Source organism: Callorhinchus milii, unplaced genomic scaffold (genome assembly GCF_018977255.1).
Source record: "Callorhinchus milii isolate IMCB2004 unplaced genomic scaffold, IMCB_Cmil_1.0 Scaffold1, whole genome shotgun sequence".
Classification (NCBI taxonomy): Eukaryota; Metazoa; Chordata; class Chondrichthyes; order Chimaeriformes; family Callorhinchidae; genus Callorhinchus; species Callorhinchus milii.
In genome coordinates, this window is record NW_024704742.1 from 2,573,459 (window position 1) to 2,596,640 (window position 23,182).

Here is a 23,182-nt window from a genome sequence, read left to right on the forward strand (position 1 = left end):
AAGAACATTTTTTTACACGGAGGGTTATTAAAACACATTATCACAAGGCTAATAGGATGAGACATTTAAAGGGAGTCAGATAAACACTCGAAGAACAAAATATTTAAATTGCTTATTTGATAAAAAAAATGATTTAACAAAAAATACTTATTATTATAAATAGACATTATAAACGAGCAGGAAAATAGGATTGGAGTAATTCACTTCATGGCTGTTTGTGGGAAGTTGCCATGGGCAAATTGGCTGTTGTGTTTGCCCGCAAGATACACAGTCACTAGATTTTAAAGTATATCCCGTGAAGTGCTTTGAGACGCGCAAGGTCCTATATCAAAAGAAGGGACTCTTACTTAGAATATAGAGCTCCGGCCGTGGGACAGCACCGCAAATGCGCAGCGGGACACCCTACTGCGCTGATATTTCTGGGATTTTGATTTGTGTAACGCTTAGTTTTTGCTGAAAAGGTCTCCTGTTGGGAGCTGCCGTAACTCATTCGCTTAAGACTTCGAAGCTGTCGGGGAGAGGAGAGCTTCACTCTGGCTGCATTAGAGCACAAATGTCAGAGTGAAAGGATGGCCTTCTGAGTCTCAATGTGTGTCTGTCACCCATTCCCCGCGTTTTAAACCTTTTCGCAAGACAACTGCGAGTGCATTAATTGCCCCTCTGGATTGGAACAGCCAGTCCACGTGCACAATAACAGGGGTGGGGGGGATGGGGGGTGGGCATTACACCAGAGGTCGGACCATAAAGCAGTAAAGCAGGAACATCCACCATCATGTTTAAGACTGACTGGGTCTTTGGCCCCACTGGGTTCCTGCTGGCAAATTGTGGCAGCAATTAATAATAAGAATCCTTGCATTTAATATAGGGCCTTTTCACATTATCGAGACGTCTCCAGATGCTTCTGCACAGGATATACTGTAAAGTGGACTGACCGTGTGGTTTTTAGGCAAAATGTGGCAGCATATTTACTCACAACAATGTCCCACAAACAGCCATGGAGTGAGTGACCGATTTAATTCGGGGGATTTGTTGGCCAAAACTCCTTCTCTTTTCAAATAGTGCCATGGGACCCTTAAGGTCCATCTGAACAGGCAGACGGGACTGAGGGATCTGAAGGGCAACACCTCAGATAAGACAACTCCCCCTCACCCAAACCACCCCCAGAACTGCATTGAAGTGTCAGCTTAGACAATGTGTTCTGACGTGAGGCTTGAACCCACAATCTTCTGACTCAGAGGTGGAAGTGCTACCACTGAACCCGGCTAACTTTGTAAGCTTTGAGTTCAGAGGGACTTTGTTCAGCTCTGTTACAGACTTTCAGACATCCCATCCTTTGCAGTTTGTATTTCTCCTGAAATATACAATGCAATCTGCACGCATTTAGCTTTGGGACCATCCCTCATCTTCTCTTTCCTCTGCTATTTACGGCGAATGATTTTCTTGGCTAATACCGATGTTAACCACAAGAGCTTGGAACTAAATTTAGTCTGTTTCAGCTGGTGACTCACGGTTGCCACTTACTCTGTTATGTTTAATTGAACAGCACTCTGAAAAGCAAAGCTAAAACACGCAATACGAATGAGTATTGACGCACAACGATTTTTTTTCCCCGACGAATACCAGAAATTCCAATTTGACGCTGACCTGGGATAACTATGAATCAGAACCATGAAGATCTGAAGAGCATAGGAACAGGGAAGGAGTCTGTTGAGCCCATCATACCTCTTCTGGCATTTTATTATATCTTTTGATACCATTCTCTCCCCTTCAGCCTCTCAGCCCCGAGGCTCTGGAACTCTATCCCCCAGTGCCTTCGCCGCTTCCTCCCTTTCCTCCTTCAAGGCCGGTCTCAAGACCTTTCTCTTTGACCTTCAGCCTTCAGCTCCCCTCTCGACTCTCTACTCCCTCCTCGCTCCCTCCCTTCCCTCCCCTTGGGAGGGGTCCAGCGCCTTGGGACGTCCTCCCAACCTGAAAGGCGCTCTATAAATGGAATCTTGTTGTTGTTATTGTTTTCTCCAGTATCTCCTAATGACCTCATCTGCTGGTGTCAGTGAAAGGCACGATAACATGTTGTTATATGAAGAAGATATTCAAAACAAATATATAATACATTCCTGTTTGTGCATGTTGTTCAACAGAAATGTATAGGGTTAAGATTCCACCTGGATCTGGGTTTACTTTATTAAAGTAGCTTTTCGAGCTTCCGGAATTTGGCAGATACTTAATTCCGATCGTAATTGTGAAAAAGCGTCAAATATCTTACGAATGATAGAAAATTGGCTTCCAAGTTGAGACTGAATTCAACAATTTGCCAAATTCTGGCTGCTCTGAAATGTTAGTGGATTAAATCGAGAGCCCAGGATTGAATTTTACCTCATAAACGCATAGCTTCCCCCGGCAGCTCTGCGGAGAAAAGCGATGTCTAGTTTGGTATTGAATAATACAGGGTTTTAAGCTCTCGGGTTTCAATCCTTCATTGTTAGCAAGTCATCTGATTTGCACCGGGTTGTCCTTGGGATGCAACAGTTGATCTGCCTCGGTGTTCTTGGGCTCAGGTAGAGATTAAAGGTTAACCAGATTTCCGGATTCTGATCTGCTGCCTTCAAGTGACTTTGTTTTTCTATCGAATAAAAATAATAACCCTCGCATTTGATATAGCACCTATTGCACACAGCGGTGTCCCACAAACGTGGATTGAGTAACCAAGTTATTGTTATTTTTTTTAAGCTATATTATTGTCCCCAGAAAAGCCATCCGCCAATCGACGGACAACCGGGTTTCTGCTTACTGCCAGGTAAACAGAGGCGTGTGGAGTAAGGAAACTTGCCTAACGTTTCGCCCCGACCTGGAATTAGTATCGCTCTAACCAATACGGTACAGGACTTAGATCACAGAATCATAGAAATTTACAGTGCAGGAGGAGGCCATTCAGCCCATCAATTCTGCATCATCTGTCAGTGCAAGATGCACTTTTAATCCAACTGCTCTTCTGTGTTCCCATATCCCTTCAAGCTTCTAAGCATCCTGGTTGAAGACATGATTGGATTTAGTTATGATGGCTGTCAATGTCAAATATGTTTCTGACACTCATCGTCTGGACTGTTCAGTGAAGCATGGCCACTTGGGTGAGCTATTATAAGACTGTCAGTGGCCATTGAAGTATGTTAGTTATTGAATTTAGGGGCAGAGAAAAGAAAGGTTGTTGCAATAATTCCACATAACCAGTATTTTTCGAGCCCCGCTTAATTATTTCACCCTGTAATCAAGCTTGGACGTTCTTTGGCACGAAATTAAACGGGGCTCGAAAAAAAAAAATCAATAAAATCCTACCTTTGAGGTGATAAGGTAGGCGAGAGCAATCCTCGGCGACTGTGCAAAAATATAGGGCTGCAAAGCGAGAGATCGGCCGCTTCGCGATAAAACGGGGTCGAAAGTTTAAGTGGATTCTCAGTTGGCGCTTTGAAAAACTGCAAAACAAAAAAGCACGAATACACAAAAGGTTAGAGGTGTCTGCCACAGTCCTCATTCCTGCTCACATTTTTTTTAAAGCTGTCCCTGATGGCTTGTTAGTGACACGCTGGGCAACCGAATGTCAGACTTGAGTTAATTCTCTGCTGAGGTCTCGGTAGCCCGGTTCCTGAGCCAGGCGGGTCTGCAGTATTCCAGAGCGCTGCTGATGACAGTACAGCCCGGCCTGGCTCATCAGCGGGACCTGGAAGGCTGGACCAGTCATTGGAATGAGGTACTCTTCCTGCTCAGTTCCTGTTAGACCTGCAAGCCACAGCTCTAATGGGTAGGGTGGTCCCAACTGTACAAGCAGGGCAAGTTTGCCGGGCATTAGTCTCAAAGGTTTTTTTTTTTTTTGCTGGTTGAACTCCAGCACTACCCCCAACCCACACACTGGAGTCCCCAAGCCTTCCAGCCAAATTGAACCTAATACTCTCTGGAATTGGTCAAGCAGGATGCATCCCTCTAGCGAGGGAGTGTGCGTTTCCATTTCAGACACAGCTCAGCTCTAAGGAGACCTTGGTTATTTCCATCCTTGGAGCTGAGCAAAACAGTTTGCTTCTGACTGCTGTAATTTGAACGACAGCACAGGGGACTTTTTCTGGGTGCAATCCAGGATTCATCTCCATTATTGCCTACTCGTGGAGTCCTGTAGCTCAGTGGTTGGAGCACTCGCCTCACAAGCGAGAGACCTGGGTTCGATTCCCGGCAGGGCGAAACCTTGGGCAAGTTTCCTTACTCCAGACGCCTGATAATAATCCCTCAAGAAAAAGAAAACAATAGTAAATTGGTCACTTCAGTCCACGACTGTTTGTGGGGACACTGCTGCGCGCAATTGGCTGCCGAGTTTCGCCCACAAATACACAGTCAATTCACTTTACAGTATATTTTGTGAAGCGCTTTGAGATGTCGAGAAGACGTGAAAAAGCGTTATATTAAATGCAAGGATTATTACAATTTCACAAGCAATGGAATTGCAACACCCAACACACATGCTGTTGGACTAACCGTATTGTGTGCAGACTGTCCTCCAACAGCTGCGTTTGCATATTCCCAATTGCACGTTTCAGAGGATATTGGCGCTCTCTGAACCGAGAGCTATTAATTTGTGCCTGGCAGACATCACCGTTGCATCACCAATAATTTTCAATGCTGTCAAATCTTCTTAAAGTGGATGTGAATGGCCTCTCTGCAGATTAATCACGTTGGCCTTAACTGGATTGTGTCTAGTGTCGTTTCCTCCAGTGTCATGTGCAGGCTTGAACAGGAAAGTAAGTCAATATCTCCCTCCAGTGAGGAAATGGCAAAACTGTGATGATTTCACAGAGCTGAGAGCCCGTTAATATCATCTTAGAGTTGGGGTGGAGGGAATGGGGTGGGGGGGAGATTCACTTGCTTCAGATTTGGCAAGGTAGATAGAGTAAGGAGTGGGTGGAGATTTACGTGGAATATTATCACTGGCACGAATGGATGGGCCGAATGACCTATTTCCATGCTGGGCAAATCTATGTAAATCTGTGGCCCCAAAGTCCTCGTTGTCTTGGCCTTAAGAACATTATCTTAACATTGAAACATTTTACAGAACGATCTTGAGGGGAAAAATCCTAAAATCCAGTCTTAATTTAGATGATGGTTGTTTCTTAACTTTCCAGTTAAGACCGTGAGATTGAGAAACTCCTGACGAGCCCTCATTATAATTCCAAAATAATAATAGCAGAATATTTACAGCTTTGAGAGCCGTTGGCAGCTGGAATGGTTAAACCCTTTTGTGAATCAATTGGAAGGCGTTGAGTGATTTTCAGGTTTACACGTAGGTGTTAAAATGTTTGCGAATTAAATCGATTCAGATGTAATCTGACTTTTCCGGCATATGAGATGTTTAATCCTATTAATACGTTATGAAGTGGCTTGCTGTGAGTGGTGGTTCTTTATTGGTGATGATGATATGCAAACGTGTATCCAAATAAATCAATGCGCTCAGTAACTCCGCACGGTGGAGAAAATAACGCGTCCTGCCCGCCTGAGTCTCACCACCCGAATCGCGCTCAGAACTCAATCACTGTCCCCAGTGCTTAGAACAGCCCCACCCCACGACACACTCCCCATCCTCCCGGATGCTAATTGCGTCCGTGGATCTGACATTCATCGTAGCTCGCCCGCAGCATCCTCCTGGACTTAATTTTCTCGCTGCTTCATCAATCCTATTAATTTCACATGTCCGTTAATCCAATTGCGCTGTCTTCATTTGACCGGCTGAATCCAAATGAAATTTGAATTGCGTGCCTTTGTGAATGTGAATAGGATCATGCGCAAGGCACTTGTTATTGTGTTTCAGCGTGTTCAAGAGGCTCGGCAGTAGAGGTCTGCTTTTTTTTTTGAAAGGCTCGATTAAAGGTAATTTGTGAGAGAAAAGAATGCGTGGACCGTAATGTAAACAACAATAATAATTTAAGCATGATTGTTGTAGTATAGAATTATTGAAACAGTAATAAAAATAATAATCCTTGCATTTGGTATTGCAACTTTCACGTCAAGGGGACAACTCAAACCACTTCAGAGGATTTAGCTGTAAATTGTAGTCATTGTGTTTTGTGGGTGAGTGTAGTAGCTAATTTGCCCATAATCATGTCCCACAAACAACGATGAAGTGGATAATGATCCTTGCATCTGGTATATATATTGGAAGGATGGATTTATTGTGAAATGGAGTGACTGTCTATTTGTAGCCAAACACGGCAGCCCAATTGCGCACAGCAATGTCCCACAAACAACCATGAAACCATTGACAATTTTTTTTTTATTTGTGGGATTATTGGACCGGATACCAGAAGAAACTTCCTTCTCTTTTCGAATAGTGCCATCCACCTGAACAGGCAGACAGGACCTCAGTTTAACAGCTCATTGGAAGGATGGATGACCAATCTTAATTGGGAATTTGTTGACTAGGACGTTGGCAAAAGGGTGTATCAGGTGAATGCAGCAGTCAGTTTACGCAGAGCAATGTCTCGCGAGCATCCATGAATTGAATGATCAATTGTATCTGGAGAACTATTGTCCAGGACAGTGGGAGAATCTCCCTACTTTTTTTGAATTGTGCCGTGGGATCTGTAACATCCTACCAAACAGGCAGGCAGGACCTCAGCTTAGCATTTCGTTGGAAAGACAGGAACTCTAACAATGCAGTGCATCTCCAACACTGCCCTGAGCGTCAGCCTCGGCAATATCAGTTCAAAGTCCCACACGGGGCTTGGGCTCACAGCCTTCTGCCTCAGAGGCGAAAGTGCTACCAACTGAGCCAGGTTGGCACGCATAATAACATCGGAAGAGGACGTTTGATTCGTCAAACCTAAAATAGTGCTCGACAACTGAAACGACCACAACAGCCTGCATTTATATAGCGCCTATCGCATAGGATCACCTCTCCAAGGGCTTCAAAAAGAAGGGTTTGCTATGGGGGTTAAGGATATAGGCACAGGCACCACACTTCCCATTGAATCCCGTGAAGCGCTTTGAGACATCTTCCCAACACGAAAGTTGTTGCAGCACATGCAAGGATTAATATTATTGCTATCCTAGAATCATAGAATTTTACTGCACAGAAGGAGGCCATTCGGCCCATCGTGCCTGTGCCAGCTCTTTGAAAGAGCTCCCGACTAGTCCCACTCCCCCACTCTTGCCCCGTTAGTCCTACACTTTTTACGTACCTATCTGATTCTGTTTTGAGAGCAATTATCGAATCTGCTTCCTCCACCCTTTCAGGTGCTGCATTCCAGGCCGTAACAGCTCTGGGTAAAATAAAAACCTCTTCTCTTCTGCCCTTTGGTTCTTTTGCCATCCTAGATATTATCCGTGTGAATCCATACTTTACCCTTTCCTTGTCTTGAGTGTCCAGTCTATAATGGGACACCCAGAATCGCGCACATTTCGCCAACTGTGGCCTGACCAGTATCCTGTGTTAATGTGGTATGCCTCTCTTTTATACTCAATTATTTTATATCAATCCTATCTGCCTTTTCGTGGGCTTTTCTACATACACTCCGATCCTCATTATGAGGTGAAAGGTACCATTAAAACTGGGATGAATTGCACTGCCTTTCCTCCGAGTGTGATTTATGTCATTTATAAACCGACAGCTGAGCCAAAACATCGGCAGTCTTCCTCTCCTGCCGGAGGAAAGGGTAGTAGTAATAATAATAATAGAAGTTTATAGATATTAAGAGGTACTTTTGCATGGCGTGTTATGGGCTATTGGATCATATTTTACTCAGTAGAGGCCTGGTAAATTATCTATTAATCCTAAATATCCGTGTCACTGTGGTTTTCCCACCACTATCTTCTTCGTGACATCTCTGATTTGCCTCGCATCTACCTGTGTGTGCTTCAGTGGTCCTCCCCATTTCCCTGCCTATTCCACGTCCTACTTGGTGCGCAAGTGGGCGCCAGCGGTGCTGAGTGTTGGTGGGTTTAAGCATCAGATGACAAAACTGGACAGGAGTACTTTAGCTTCTAATCATCTTAACGTATCAGATTGGAAAAAGGCTGAGCTCTGTCACTGAGATTGTCGAACACTAGTGAGCCTCCTGCAGAGGCTTCCTGTCGGCACTAATCTTCCCAGCTGACACCAACACATATTGCAAGCACCGCGATAAAATAATCTACGATACATTTTCAGCCCCATTGAGCACTTCTGTGCGCATATCATGCTTCGTAAGATGTCTGGGGATGAAATTCATCAGTAAAAAGGTAAGGATTTAATGTGCGTAAAATGCTGACTTATTGGTTTCAATAAAACATTGTTTTAAACTCACATTATATTTTTTGCTGGGAAAGGTCTGAGCGGCCTACAGCAATGTATGTCCCTGTATTGACTAAAACGTTGTTACGGTGTTATTTTCTGTATTTAAATCACCAGTAAAAGCCTGCTGCCGGAGACCGGAGGGAAAGGAACGTGTGGAAGTCTAAGATTCGCCCACAAAATATACAGTCAGTTCACTTCACAGTGTGTTCTGTGAAGCGCTTTGGGACGTCCTCCCGACGTGAAAAGCGCTATATCAAATGCGAGGATTATTATTATTATTATTATTATTCTGTGAAGCGCTTTGAGACGTCTCGAAGATGTGACGAGGCACAATCCTTGCATTTGATATAACGCTTTTCACGTCGGGAGGACGTCACAGAACACACTGTAAAGTGAATTGACTGTATATTTGTGGGCGAACGCAGCAGCCAATTGCGCACAGCAATGTCCCACAAACAGTCATATGGATTGAAAATGACCAATTTATTATTGTTTTGTTTTTTTGGAGGGATTATTATTAGGCTCTGTGTGGAGTAAGGAAACTTGCCCAAGGTTTCGCCCTCTGCCTGGAATTGAACCCAGGGGTCTCGCTTGCAAAGCGAGTGCTCAAACCACTGAGCTACAGGACTCCACTTGCGCACAGCAGCGTCTCCACAAAAGGCCGTGGATTGAAATGACCAAATTATTATTTTTTTCTTGAGGGATGATTAATGGAGCTCCATTCAATGCATCGAATGGAAAGCTGGCTAATCTCGCACCGTGAGCAAACACCAGCAACGTTTCCAAACACAACTGACAGCAATACAATTCATTGCAATACTGACAGCTTCCAATGTTCTTTATGATGAAACAATTTCCGTTTGATCTGTTATTTATGACCCTTTAGCACAATGGCTTGAACCAGTAACTACAGTTACTACTAGATGTTTAGGGTCCGAGTAGACTCTCGATGTATTTACGATCATCACGTAAATCACCCTCACGACTATCCTCCCTTAGCCTCAGACGATCTTAATGGGCTATTTTGTTAACATGCCAGCATGCAAATCAGAGCGGAAACAGATACAGAACCATCTGAAAGGAGCTAATTATAAACAACAATACACCACGATACAAAATCAATACCAAGATCAAATTTGAAGCAAACACAGACTATGTGATGGAGGTATTAAAACTAGAGTTTTATATTCCGCCAGCTATAGTCATGTGTCGGGGTCTAAATTTAATTCACAGCGGATCATTCCAGTGGGGAAGAGCAACACCAACTCAGACATGATAGTCTGAAAGGTCTGTTCTGTGCTACAAACATCCTGTGATTCTATGAAGGTCGTAATCATAAGAGTAAACCTTACATTTGATATCGCATTTTTTCCTGTCGGAGGGAAATGTCCCAAAGCGCTTCACAGGACATGCTGCAAAGTGGGGTGACTGTGTATTTTGTAGGAGAACGCTGTACAGCAGTGCCCCAGAAACAGTCATGAAGCGAATGACCAATTTTATTGACAAGCCAATTCAAGGTGACGATGAGAAATGGAGACTGGTCACATTGACGTTTGAGTCCTGAAACAATAGAGTCAGTTGTGAGTGTTCAGACCTGTGGTCTGTCACTGAATTCTGATGAAGTTATCCTTGTTGGAATAAACTGCTGTTGAGTGCAGCAGAAGATAAAAGTGCAAAGTCCTTCAAAAGAAAACACTTGGTAGATTTGACCCAGCAAGAGACAAAAGAGATACGGACCTAGACCTGGGATTAGATAATAGGACAGAAGATTGAAATGGACTTAATACTACAATATCAGACAGGCTTTGGTTGGAAGTGGAGACTTAGGCAGAAATGGAGTCAATATCATTATAATAACAATTCTTGCACTTGATGCAGTGCTGTATCACGTCTTCAAGACATCTCAAAGCGCTTTACAGAATATGCTGCAATATATATTTTGTGGGCGAAACGCGGCAGCCAATTGTGCACAGCAGTGTCCCACAAACAGTCGTGGATTGAGTGACCAAATTAATAATATTTTTTTTTGGAAGGGATTATTAACCCCTGCCAATCAACTAACAACTGGGTTCCTGCTTACTGCTAGGTAAACAGAGGTGTGTGGAGTAAGGAAACTTGCCTGATTTGTCGCCCTGCCAGGATGCAAGTGGTCTAACCGCTAAGCTACGGTTTTTCTCTCAGTGCCCCGGCCAACAATTCCCCCAAATAAACTTGATCATGGCTGTTTTGGGGACATAGCTGTGGGCATATTGGCTGCCGTGTTTGCCTATGAACACACAGTCACTGCATTTCACAATAAAGATTTTTGAGACGTCTCATCGACATGATAAGGCTCCGTATAAAATGCAAAGGATTGTTATCGTTAGGATTATTAAGTTGTGTCATGGAATGTTTAATGTTCTTCAGGCGTGTGACCTCAGTTTAATATCTCATCCGAAGTATGGCATCTTTTTTAACAAAGAACATTCTTCATTTAAGACATTTTGTACTGTACCTTAGATATGTTAACCTTTAAGACCTAAACTATGTAGGGTATTGCAAGTCAGAAGGATTTTCAATATCTTTCTTAAAATAGACGGAATATCCATTTTATTATCCTTATGAAAATCTTTAAGCAGCTGTTATTGTATATTTAGGGCACGGTGTTGCTCACTGTTCTTCTTTCTGTATTTTTTTCGCTCCTTCCCTCACTGCAAACTGGCACTTAATGACTTTCCATGTCACCGCATTTTTGATCCCATTAGATGTAAAATCTGATTGAAAATATTACGAAGCACGGGATCCAAAATGGCACATTTTGCCTCAAATTTATTGCAAGATTAATTGAATCAAACAGCAACATTAAACACTGTAGTCTCCATGGAAACCGCAGTCCCTGTCCATTAAACACAAGAAATGAAGAATTTATCAAGCATGAAGGCAAAAATGAGGGAAATCTTTCATACTTCAATATACAAATCTCCGACTGGAGAAAAATGTTGCTCTCGCTAATTGCGCCAGTTATGAAGCAAACCGCCTGGTTCGGTATCGTAAGAGGAATCGAATTTTGTCTCGCTGACTGCTTGAATAGCAGAATGTACAAGGCCACCGCGACAATTTACATGCATACAGCGCCTTTCGCGTCGAAAGGTCGTCACGAAGCACTTCGCACCGCGCACGTGAGCTTGGGGGTGGGGAAGGTGGCTGAAAGTGCGGTCAGTATCTTGGTCTTTAAGGGGGCTTTACAGCTGGAGAGGGAGGGGACAAGGTAGGGGGAGTTCCAGAGACCGGGGGCAGAACGACGAAATGCTCGTGTCGGTGACCATCGATTAGCGATAGAAAACTGTATTTCAGCGCTCGAAGTGTTTCCAGTATAGCGTAGGGCACAACACACCCAAGCACTATAAACAGACCCATGCTTTTGACCACGTCTTCAACCATCTACCAACTACTCCCCCCGTGATCTGCCGCTCCACCTTTGTAAAGGGCTTTGACACATCCCCCTACTCGAAACCCTCTGCATAAGTGCAACGTGTCGTTCTGCTGTCTTTGGAAATGATGGCGTTGCGTTGGGATACGTAAAGCTCATTGCTTTAACACTTTTGCTCTGCAACTCTTTCGTTCACCGAGCCTTAAAAGCGTAGGCATTTTTGCCATCGGTAAGAACCGCATTTGTCAATCTGGAGAGTTCCATCACCTGAAGCATTACGGTTCAACTCCTTTATGATTGTGCGGATTGAGCAAAGCGGGCCTCGGTTCAGCTGATTAGCTTTGAACTGATTTGAAACAAACCGAGTTCAGTGAGTCGGTTGCAATTTGGCACATTAATCACTTCCTCTGAAAAATCGATGGCTTGATGTGGCATTGCCGCAGCTCTTTATTTCCATCAAGACGCTTATTTGAATTTGCCCCTGTTTTTGAGGCACTGTTTCTCCCCGCCTGCTCTGACGAGTCAGCAACCACCCGCGTTATTCCCTGATGTTGACAGCAGGCAGACACCCAGCTTGTTCCTTGCCCTTTTTTCCTAATGCAGCTCCTGAACTTGCACTGCGAAATTTCCGTTGGGGGAAAACTGCTGGCCTGAGCTCAGTTTTTTTGCAGAATCGAGCACGCAGAGAATAATAATCCAGGAGGTTCCAGGAGTCTTTTGTTTTTGTTAAAACGGTCAGCAGGAAGACCGCGAACTGTGATTAAAAGGAAAGGGGTGTGAATGGGAAACTTATCCCTCCTGGTAATATTTAATTAGATAAAATATAATATATTTATATTAAGTATAAATATATTTATAGATACATTCATATAAATATATACATTATATATAATTATATATTATACTATAATAATATTATAGTATTATCCTGTTCAGAGGGATAATGCTATAACAATGTAATATAATAATATACAATATATATAATATAATATAATATTTCATATAAATATAACATATAATTATATATTATAATATAATAATATTATAGTATTATCCTATTCAGAGGGATAATACTATAATAATCTCAGAGACCTTGGGATATTACCCCGACGTGAAAGGCACTATATAAATGCAATTTGTTGTTGTTATTGTTGTTGTAATGATCCTTGCATTTGATATAGCACCATATCACTTAATCCCTTCAAAATAATAATAACAATAATTTGATCAAGACTGTTTGTGGGTCACTGACTGCTGTGCGCAATGGGCTTCCGCGTTTTGCCCACAAGATAGTCATTTCACGTTCCAGTATATTCTGTGAAGTTCTGTCAGACAGGGGACAACAGGACGAAAACAGGAGGAAAACACAACACCCGTCTATGAAGTTATATTTCAAATACCTCGTGGCCATTTGGACAGTCATTCCTCCTTATCTGGGTCACGACGCGTACACTTAATTGATTCTCCACAGGAAGGAAATGTCCAGATCACAGCATCTTTTGATGTCCAAATGAACTGAACTCAATTGGAACATATCCCAAAACAGTCAACGGATAGAAAGTCATCGGGACGAAAGCGTATATGCCTTTGAATGTACTTAACTGAAAGAAAATGCAAGTGATTGTTGTTGTTTTCCTGAATTTATCGGGCTTCTTTTGCCTTCCAATAGGGGATGGCTCAGCCATGCCGACAGCCCTACAGTTGACTTCCAGTTCCTTGCCCCTGTGATTGCAATTTGTGAGTGAGCGTTGCCAATGAGCCATGGCAGGATTCTTAACTGTAGGGGCTTATATATCATCTGCCCTCACTCAATGTCTATATGTGTGCGTTCAGGCGGGAAGTCACTGGACAGTCAGAAACGTAGGAATGAGAACCTTGCTTGACTTAGTTGGTAGTAAACTCTCGTCTCCAATTCAGGGGGTTGTAGGTTCAAAAGGACTCAGATTTCGTGTTGTAGAGGGCAATTTCTGGAGACACACAAGAGCTTCATCGCTGCAAGGCGTGCAGTGCCCACATCTGGCAACCTATACTATTTTAATAGCCGGAGCATGTTATTTTAATTCCGGATCATTAATTATTTAGTGTTATCAGGGTCTTCAAACAGCGTGTGGATTTCTGTACCCAAAGGGTTTTGTTGTGTTCTTTTGGCTTAGTCAGCAGCAATCTGGGGTCTGCAACAGAAGGTTGGGGGTTCAATCCCTGATTCTGACTTGAACTCATAGTCTAGGCTGGTGCTACAGTACAGTATCGAGGGGAGATATTTCAGATGAGACCACCCCCCAACACCTCGAGGTGCTGTCTGCCTGGATCTTAAAGATCTTGTGACAGTATTTGAACAGAGAGGGGATTAATTGGTCATTCACCTCATGGCTATTTGTGGGGCCTTATTTCACAAGTAATCACTGTAAAGAGTCGTGACTTGTTTGACACCAAAAAAAAAGTTGAGGAACTTGACGTTAATTACTTATGAAGTGCTTTGAGGCGTTTCAATCTGATAAGGTGTGTGAAAATGCTCGTTCATTCTTTAATCACAATGTTGTGTGGACAGCAGGAATTTAAATAAGGCAGAAAATATTCATTCTTTCTATTAAAAAAAACACGATGAGCAGAAATTTCTCGTTCTGCTTTAAATCTGAATTTCCCCAAATCTTAATTATAATCCTTGCATTTGATACAGCGCCTTATCACGTCTTCGAGATGTCTCAAAGCGCTTCACAGAATGCACTGTGAAGTGAATTGACTATATATTTTGTGGGCAAATGCAGCAGCCAATTGTGCACAGCAGCGTCCCCACAAACATTTGCGGATTGAAGTGACCAAATTATTATTATTATTATTATTTTTTGAAGGAATTATTACTCCGGATAAAGAGACACTTGACAGTCCTGGCTTGGCACCTGGTGGGGGGGGTGGGAGCCTAGGGGTGTGGGGGGGATGATGGAGGGGGAGATGACCGAAAGCGCGGTCAAAGTGGTAGGTTTTGAAGTGGACCTTGAATGAGGGAAGAGAAGGGGCGAGTCGGAGGGATTCTGGGATCGTGTGCTTGAGAGTACGGGAAGATAGGCTGAAAGCGTGAGCACCGATAGAACAATGCCAGTGGAGTAAAACTGTCTTAATAAAACATTAAAAGCAATCTGGTTTTGTTCTTGTTGCAGGTGGGGAGGTCCCCTACACAACTTTAGCCACTCGAATGATGATGGGAGTTTGGTGGCTCTTTGCTCTCATAGTTATATCTTCCTACACAGCAAACCTGGCTGCCTTCCTTACCATCAACCGCATTGAAACCTCCATACAGTAAGTATATATATATATATACACACATTGCATACAAGGTAATCACAACGACTTCCTTCTAAACTTCAAGCTGCTTTTCTTGCTGCAGTTAGATTGATGATTTATAGTTCATGGGGAAAAAAAGATGTAATTGAACAAAACTAAATCTTGTTTCATGATTTGTCCTGGCAACACAACTAAGGTGAATGCAAATGAACATGAAACTCTCCTTTCAATCTACACCCATTCTAAAGTCGTTCTTGTTACACGGTAATTATTGGATACCTGCTTTGGTCCTGTTAAATGATGAACACCTGATTTGTTAAATTTACACATTTTGTCATGGTCACAGTCCAATTACATACAATACCTTCTATTTAACATGGCTTAACAAACTGCAGCAAGCTCAAAGTAATTGCAGTCTTAGACTTAGCTCAAAGTAATTGCAGTCTTACATGGTGTAGCAAAGCTTTCATGAGAGTAATGTAAACTACCATGGAAATGATCCACGCAAAAACTTACCCACATTTCACAGTGAATTCCTGAGTGGCAATTCTGAATAAAATGCAATGAACGGTTATTCACTGAGCAGAATTAATGAATCCTGTTATTTAGAATTCCAAAACACCAGCCCAGCTCCTATTGAACGCAGGTATAATTATTATTAATTCTAGATTTTCGACTGTAGCTGAAGCTTTAATGGTGAAAGGCCGGAGACCATACTGCAGAACACAATCTGTGATATTGTTCGTCAATGAGTGTAATAAATCTATTACGATACCTTACTATACAAATTTACATTTATATAGGGCCTTTCATGCAGAAAGAATGTCCCAAAGCACTAACCCACACTGGCTGGGCACTCATTACAATTGTTGTTTTGCCTTTTTAAAAGCTAGTTTATTTTATTGGTTAACCTTTCCACGCAAAGCAACTTTTTCCTATCTTCATGCCCCTGAAATCACACCTTTGCTCTGACAGACTATGAGCAAATAGCCTACTCCTCGACCTTTGAAGTTAGTCATGAATTGCTGCCCAGTAACATTGCCACAGTCCATGTTCGCACAGCAATATCACCCAAATCGCAATATCCAGGGACTTGTGAGGAGAATCCCCACTTCTCTTTTGAAGTAGTGCCATGGGATCTTCATCGTTCCACCTGAAGGCACAGACACCCCGGGCCTTAGTTTAGTGCCCCGTCCAAAGGACGCAAGCTCTCAAACATGCAAAGACATCTGATTAAAATGTCAGGAGAGGAGGCGAGCGGGTATACCATTAGGTCCAATTGTTCTTCTGCTCCAATTATTCAGGGTCCGTGGAATGGAGAATTGGATGTTGGCTGCCTCATCCAAACACACACATACCCACACGCACACGCACACACACGCTCACTCACCGGTGACAGCTGGTGCTGATCGCATGCACACTGTACAGTGTTTTTGCTCTGTATTTTGTCAACCAGATGAAACCTGGCAGATGGCTCTGCCACACCATGCCGCTCAATAGACTAATTTCTTGAGTTCTGCTGCTTCAGTGGGTGCTACTGTTCAGCTCGGCAGGATCACCAACCTCTATTGTCTGTGATTATCTGGTCTGCACGTTCTTCGATCACTGCTTCCAACGGCTCTGGATGTTCAGTAAGGATATGGTTTGACTTGTTGCACTACTCTTGCTGGCCTATTAGGGAGTAATTTCCTTTCAGCGTCCTGTGTGGTGCGCTGTGCGTGAAATCGCTGAGGCCGATTTAAATCCGCTTTTGGGGATGCTGTTTTTGCAGTAATACCCTTAGTGAAAAAAATATTGTTAGTTTCACGTATCTGGCCGGTCTGATGTTGCACATCTCAAACCTTCAGTATGGTTCCTTATGATTTGTCTGCATTGGAGACTAAAATGGAACAATGCCAATCCTGGACTTGCTGCATTAATTGTGGTTTCCAGTTTGCATCTTCTTTCCTGACATGAAAAGCACTCTTGTCAAATTCGAGGATTATTATTTATTATTCTTATAGGGCATCTGCGCTTAACGTGCAGTAAGTATCAGCAGGGATCTGTTGGCCCAGAGGCTGTCCATTTGCGGGCATGGGAAACCAGGGCGACAGTGCCGGGAAACTGGGTCTCCTACACTCCCACAGGAGACCTACACTGTCAGCAGAACCACATTGAACAGGACTATCATCGGGATCTAGAATTAACATATATCACATCATCACATAATAGATTTCACTCCCATCCTCCTACCCCCCCCGCCCCCACCTCACCCCATTGATCTCTGAGTTTCTCTCTAGAAGTTCTCATTCTCCTGCATTTTTTTTTACAATTGAATTCACAACACTGTCCTTTTTTTCAAGCCCCCAATCGAAACCAATATGAAGTGGGCAATGTAAACCAAGCATTTTGCTCCTCAAACACTTTCCTGCCAGACGTGAAGCGGCACAGACAAACGATTTGCTCTTACAAGCAGTTTGATTCTCGTTAAATGTATAGAAGGAAATACCTATGAAGCGAACGCTTACAGCTTCTTCCTGAATCTGATGTCTCAAAGTGTCTTATAGATCGTTAAGTACAGTGTTTGTGCATTGGGAGGCGAATGCAGCGTCCAAATTGCACCCAGCGATGTCTCACAGTAAATACTCGAAGACCAATGTACCTGGAGGATTGTTGGCCAGGACATGGATAGAAACTTCCTTCTCTTTCAAATAGTGTCATAGGTTATTTCGTGTCTACCAGAGCTAACGCTTGGGACCTCGGTTGAACATCCCAACTTAACTCTGACAATGTAGGGCTCCCCCATTACTGGTCTGGAACGTCACACTGATTCCTGCCTAAAGATTTGCACCAAGAAAAAGTAATACCTACTGTGCTCGGGTGTTGTTGTTGTTTACCATTCCCCACCCCTCCATTATCACCCCCCTCTCCCCCCACCCGCCGCCCCCCTTTCCTGAGGGTGTTGACTTATATTCTGGAGACGCCAGAAGAATCCTTGAAGAAGAGAAAGATCATTTAAATCCAAACTTTGTGGTGTGTTGAGCATTGTAAATGCATACATGATTTCATAATTATTCTGGTTCAGCGGTCACACTGTTAAGGTGCACATTTTATCTCTATCATGAATTTTTAAAATAGAATTACCAAGAAAAGTAGCAACCCTCTTATTAATTTAAATCCACGAGCATGGGATTATTATAGTCCACAGGCAAAGCCTCACCTGAAACTCGATGATAAATTATACATTTATTTTTTGAATAGGAGAGAACAGAAGAAAATAAGAGAGCAACTGTGACTGTTTGGAAGGGAATTTATGCTTCACTGAAGTGTATTTTGTTTTTAAATCGGATTACCTCTACTGAGAAGACAGAGAGAGGTTGATCTTCATTGGGCACAAACGCCTATTCGGTGTCATAAGAAAAGTCTACCGTGTGGGTCATTCCTGCGTGCAAATCGGCTGCCGTGTTTCACCCACAAAATGCACAGTCACTACGGCTTACGGCACACGCTGTGAAGGCTCTTTGAGCTGCCACGAAGACTTGATTAGGCGTGATGTCAAATGCAACGGGTTATCCTTAGTCGTATTATTTCATATCGGGATGACGTCTCAAAGCACTTCACAGGACTTCCTGTAAAATGTTATTTCTGTGTGTTTTTAGGTGCGCACCGACAAATAACTTAGGGAGTGGATATATTCTAAATTGGACAAACTTGAGGCAATTCAGATGTTGGTTAAATGGCTCGGTTTCACATCCGATTACAAAAGGGCGCATTATACTTGACAAACAATATTGCCATTGCAGAATCAGCGCGTGACTGGACTCAGTAGTCAGCAGTTGTAGAGGTACAGTGTTGAGTTAAGTAAACAAAAAAGGATTATTTTCAGCCGTCTATCCTCGTGAATCTGTATATTAACTCAAGAGGGCAAGAGAATATGATCACGGTTGGTGTTTAGCAATACCTCGTCCATTCGTGTGTTGACTGGCATTATCAAGTGAATTATTGTTTGGCTCCTCTGCTAGTTCCTTGGAATCGTCTCTTCACATCCTCCGCCGTCAACCGTCCTGCACTTTCACTGTTGTTTAGCTGTTTTGAGTAGCTTTGCTTTGATAGCAGAAGGTGCAGTCTTGTATTGTGTTACAGCAAAGCTCTTCAGAGGCTTGTTTTCATGTGGTCTCTGCTGACTGCCCTCCCTCTCTCCCTATGGGACAGAGGTTCTCTTTACGTCACACTTCATCTCAGTCGAATCTGTCTGAACCAAATCTATCTATTCTTCTCTCAGTTGAACCTGAATCAATCTGAATATCCTTTCCCGGGGAATCTAACTTTTCTGAATCAAAGTTCTGATCAATATACCGTTTGAAGCTTGTTGTATTTTGATACCCTCCCCTAACCCTGCCCCTTTTTGATTGACAGTTGTAAAGACGTGGTCTTTCTCCTCAGAATTTGATGGCCTCTTTGGCTGTTTGGACACTTCCAGATCAGGAAACCGGTTATTACAATTGTTAATCCACTCGATCTTTTTGATACCCTTCCTCTAAAGCACCTTCTGGCTCCGAGAGAGTCATCATTTAGTAATAAAATATTAATAGAGCAATAATTTGTTTTTGCTTATGCGTTGCTGGTGTGAGCTCCTTAATTTGGAACATACGCACGTAAGAAATTACTAGACGAGCAAAAGACCAAAGTCCATCGAGTTCACCTTCCACCTTCCTGGAGGTCGCATACGCATATGTCCCGAACTACCTATGTGCTATATCCCCTCATGTTATTTCCTAAAAGAAAACTATCTAATCCGTGTATGAAGGAATCGAATCCAAGGTGTTATCTCCCCTTGTTGGCCCCTTTACAAACTGAATCATAAAACAGCCCTCCTTTAACTCTAGAAACTGCTTTCCTGTTTTTTACCAGTAGACACATCATTATCCCAGTCAATTTCTGGTAAGTTAAAATCTCCCAACTACTGTGGTTGGTCCCTGACTGTTCGCCTTCCTTGTCTCATCCGACAGTTCTGGATTGAGGCTTTTACCCTGGCTTGGGGGGTGGGGGTGGGGGGGGGTCTATAGCCAAACCCCAGTAATAGCTTACCTCCGTTCCCACCTTTTTGCTTGGTGTTAGGTTGGCTTCTTGCTGTAACCCTGACTAGTCGTGTCCGGTTAGTGTCACAAACTGAACTCCCTGTAGCTCTCACAAGCTGTCGGCACATTCAGTTACTCATAGACCATTGCACATCCTTACCCACCTGTCCTTGCAATTGGGACCCTGACTAAATGTAACCCTTCTTGTACCAATTACTGACCCGCATCACTGATGATCAACTGGAGAGCTCTCTGCAGTCTGATAATGATTTCCGATATTCTGCACCAAGTAATGTATGATAGTACTTGGATTTGATAGAGTGCCTCATCACATGCCCATTTCCAAACCCATTTTAATGACATTTCTTAATTAAGAAAAGGAAAATGTTTAGGAATAGCGCACTTTGGGCCCCATTATTTCAGCTCACTTTGTTGGATTATAAAAGTGGCAAAAACCCAAGTCATATTTAACCGAGGTCTCTTGTTTGTCTGTCCATGTGGATGATAAAGATCCTGTGGCATTTTCCCGAGAAGAAAAATGTCTCCCGTGGATTCTTTACTCGGTTTGGGTGCAATTGTTTTTTTAAAAAATATGTAAAAGTTCTTATTTTTTTCCTGTCACTGCCTTTTTTTTGGAGATGGTTGAAATACAAGCACTCCTACTTGTGTACCTTGTGTACCTTGTAACAACAACAACAACAACAACTTGCATTTACATAGCTCCTTTTGTGTGCGCGATGGTGTCTCAAGAGTGCTTCTATCCCAGAAGTGATTGATAATGAAATACATATCGCTGGCTGACACGGGAGTAACTTTAGGAAACCTTTATATTTACTGGGGGTGTATTCCTGCTCTGCACCTATGAAACATAGATTATTGGAGTCTTTTGGATCGTTTCGAGGAAAATAGCCAGTGCGACAGACTGTAAATGATCAAAACCACAAAGGTAAACGCACTTTCTCCCTAATTGTGTAATATTTGATTCCCTTCCCATGAGCAGAATAGTTTGATGATGATTGGAGCAGTCAGCTCTGGAGTTTAAACATAAATAATGCACTCTCCTCATCTCATGTCATTACCATTTCCTCATACGGAGCCATTAATGTAGTCCTGTGACTGTAATTGCTCTATAAACTCACCACTGGATCTTTCGCTATTCGCATTATGGCTGGGCTTTCTGACTTGCTAAGTAGATTAGCTCATGCGTACGGAAGAGAAGAAAACAGTATAGGAGATAGGATTAATTGGGATGGAGACGAGTGTGGAGTATGAACACCAGCGTGGACTGGTTGGGCTGAATGGCCTGATTCTGTGCTGTACTGCTCTATGTAACCCAAATGGTGTCCTTGTGGTTTTTTTTCCCTAAAACTGCAAAATAAACTCTTGTACTTCATTCAGAAATTTAATTCAGAATGTCGCAACCGACCTGTCATGGACGCTTGTAGGAATGCAAGTGAAATCTGTTCGACTGAAGTATCATTGGCTTCGTTAAGGGGAATGTTCATGCTACTGATATTATCAATATTATCCAATAAAGCTTTTCAATATTATTCAATAAAAGCAGCTGAATGGAAGCTGACGAAGACAAAGTGTGTGGGACACCAGTTCTGCTGGAGCACTTTCGTTCAGACATTTATAAGGTACAATGACAATGCCACAATAATCAATAGAAGTACTTTACAACAAATCCACCACTGATTTGGAGATTTCGAAAGAAATGGTGTTGCGAACTCAGAAACGATTTGGCCAGCGAGACTTTCTTTTTCAAAACCCCCCAAGCAGCGAATCTCTCAGGAAATGGCTTTTGCGATCCCCGTGAAATTGCCGCCACATTGTAAAACACTTCACCAAGTCCAGCAGTTGTTCTTTCAGATTTGCTGTCAGAAAACCTAAAACTCTGGAGTCGCCAAAGCCTTGATATTTGCCGACCCCCCCCGCGCCCCCCCCGCCCACCCTAATATTCTCCGGAATTAGGTAAGCAGGTTACGTCCCTCCAGGGTAGAGAGCGTGCATTTCGTTCGCAACGCAGGGAAATTTCCGTGTGCGGGTGGCATACACATGTGGAATCTGTCCGGTTTCGATTTTCTTCAGCACAGTAAGGAGTTCAATACGGTGCCGGTTGGACACCGTTGTTAAACCCAAATGCTCATGTGTTAAATAAGACGAAAACTATAAATGTATTTTAGGAGGGAGCAAGTTTTGATGCTGATTAATTGGAAGCGAGGGTAAGTTCAAATGTTTGACTCTCCCTGGCTGATATATCTATTTATTTGATCTTTTCTTTGTTTTTGCCTTCAGCGGTAAGTGGCGATGAACTTGCTGATAAAGCACTTTTGGCGGTTACTGGTATTCGTTGCTGTCTATTTAATGGCTAATGGGAAGGCTCACGGGATGATGAAGGAAATTATTAATAGGATAATGAATTGGCTGGATGATAGAGAACAGAGGGTAGATACCGATGATAATGGTTTTGGTTGGAAGCTGTGGTCGGAAGACTTCCGCTGGGATTATTTTCATCCTTTTTATTAATAACATTACTTCAGCGTAATTCAAGTGGATGTCCAAATCCAAGGGACGTCACCAAGTCGCACGGCCAAACTTAATGTTACGAAGTGAGGGAAATATTGTAGGGCAATCTGGGAGACTCAGCGGTTAGGCAAGTGGGCAGCAAATTATATTGGATATTGAGCTAATATGCGTTAAAGTGGAAATGCCAAATATGAAGGCGCAAGGAGCGATAAATAGTTCAAAGGTGTATGTGCAGGAACGTACGGGGCCAAAGTAAAAATAAATCATATGCTAATCTGTTACTCTTGCTGAATTTATTTCTTTATCAACTTGGTACCCAATTCCTTCTTGAACTTTGTTGTGTAAGGTTTTGGGACGTCCTCCCGCCGGGAAGGGTAATTTTGTTGTTGTTGTAACTCCATACAGATCTGTCCGCTTCCTCCGCTCAGCCTGCTTCAGGTCTCCCTTCGGCTTTTCTACCCTCACCTTTGGAACTCCAACCCACAGTCCCTTCGCCTCGCTCAGTCGATATAATAATAATCATCCTTGCACTTCATACAGCGCCTCATCACATCTTCGAGACGTTGCAAAGTGCTTCACAGAACAGACTGTGAAGTGAATTGA

General features: G+C 42.9%; 1 protein-coding gene across 2 annotated transcripts in view; it reads left to right on the top strand.

Annotated features, from left to right (window-relative positions):
* grid2 (glutamate receptor, ionotropic, delta 2) overlaps positions 1 to 23,182 on the top strand; it is a 393,159-nt gene that overhangs the window by 316,717 nt on the left and 53,260 nt on the right. For both annotated transcript variants that reach the window (XM_042336695.1, XM_042336705.1), the window contains exon 12: positions 14,870 to 15,008. In XM_042336695.1, the coding sequence (XP_042192629.1) occupies positions 14,870 to 15,008 (139 nt within the window). The remainder of the gene's footprint in view (positions 1 to 14,869; positions 15,009 to 23,182) is intronic.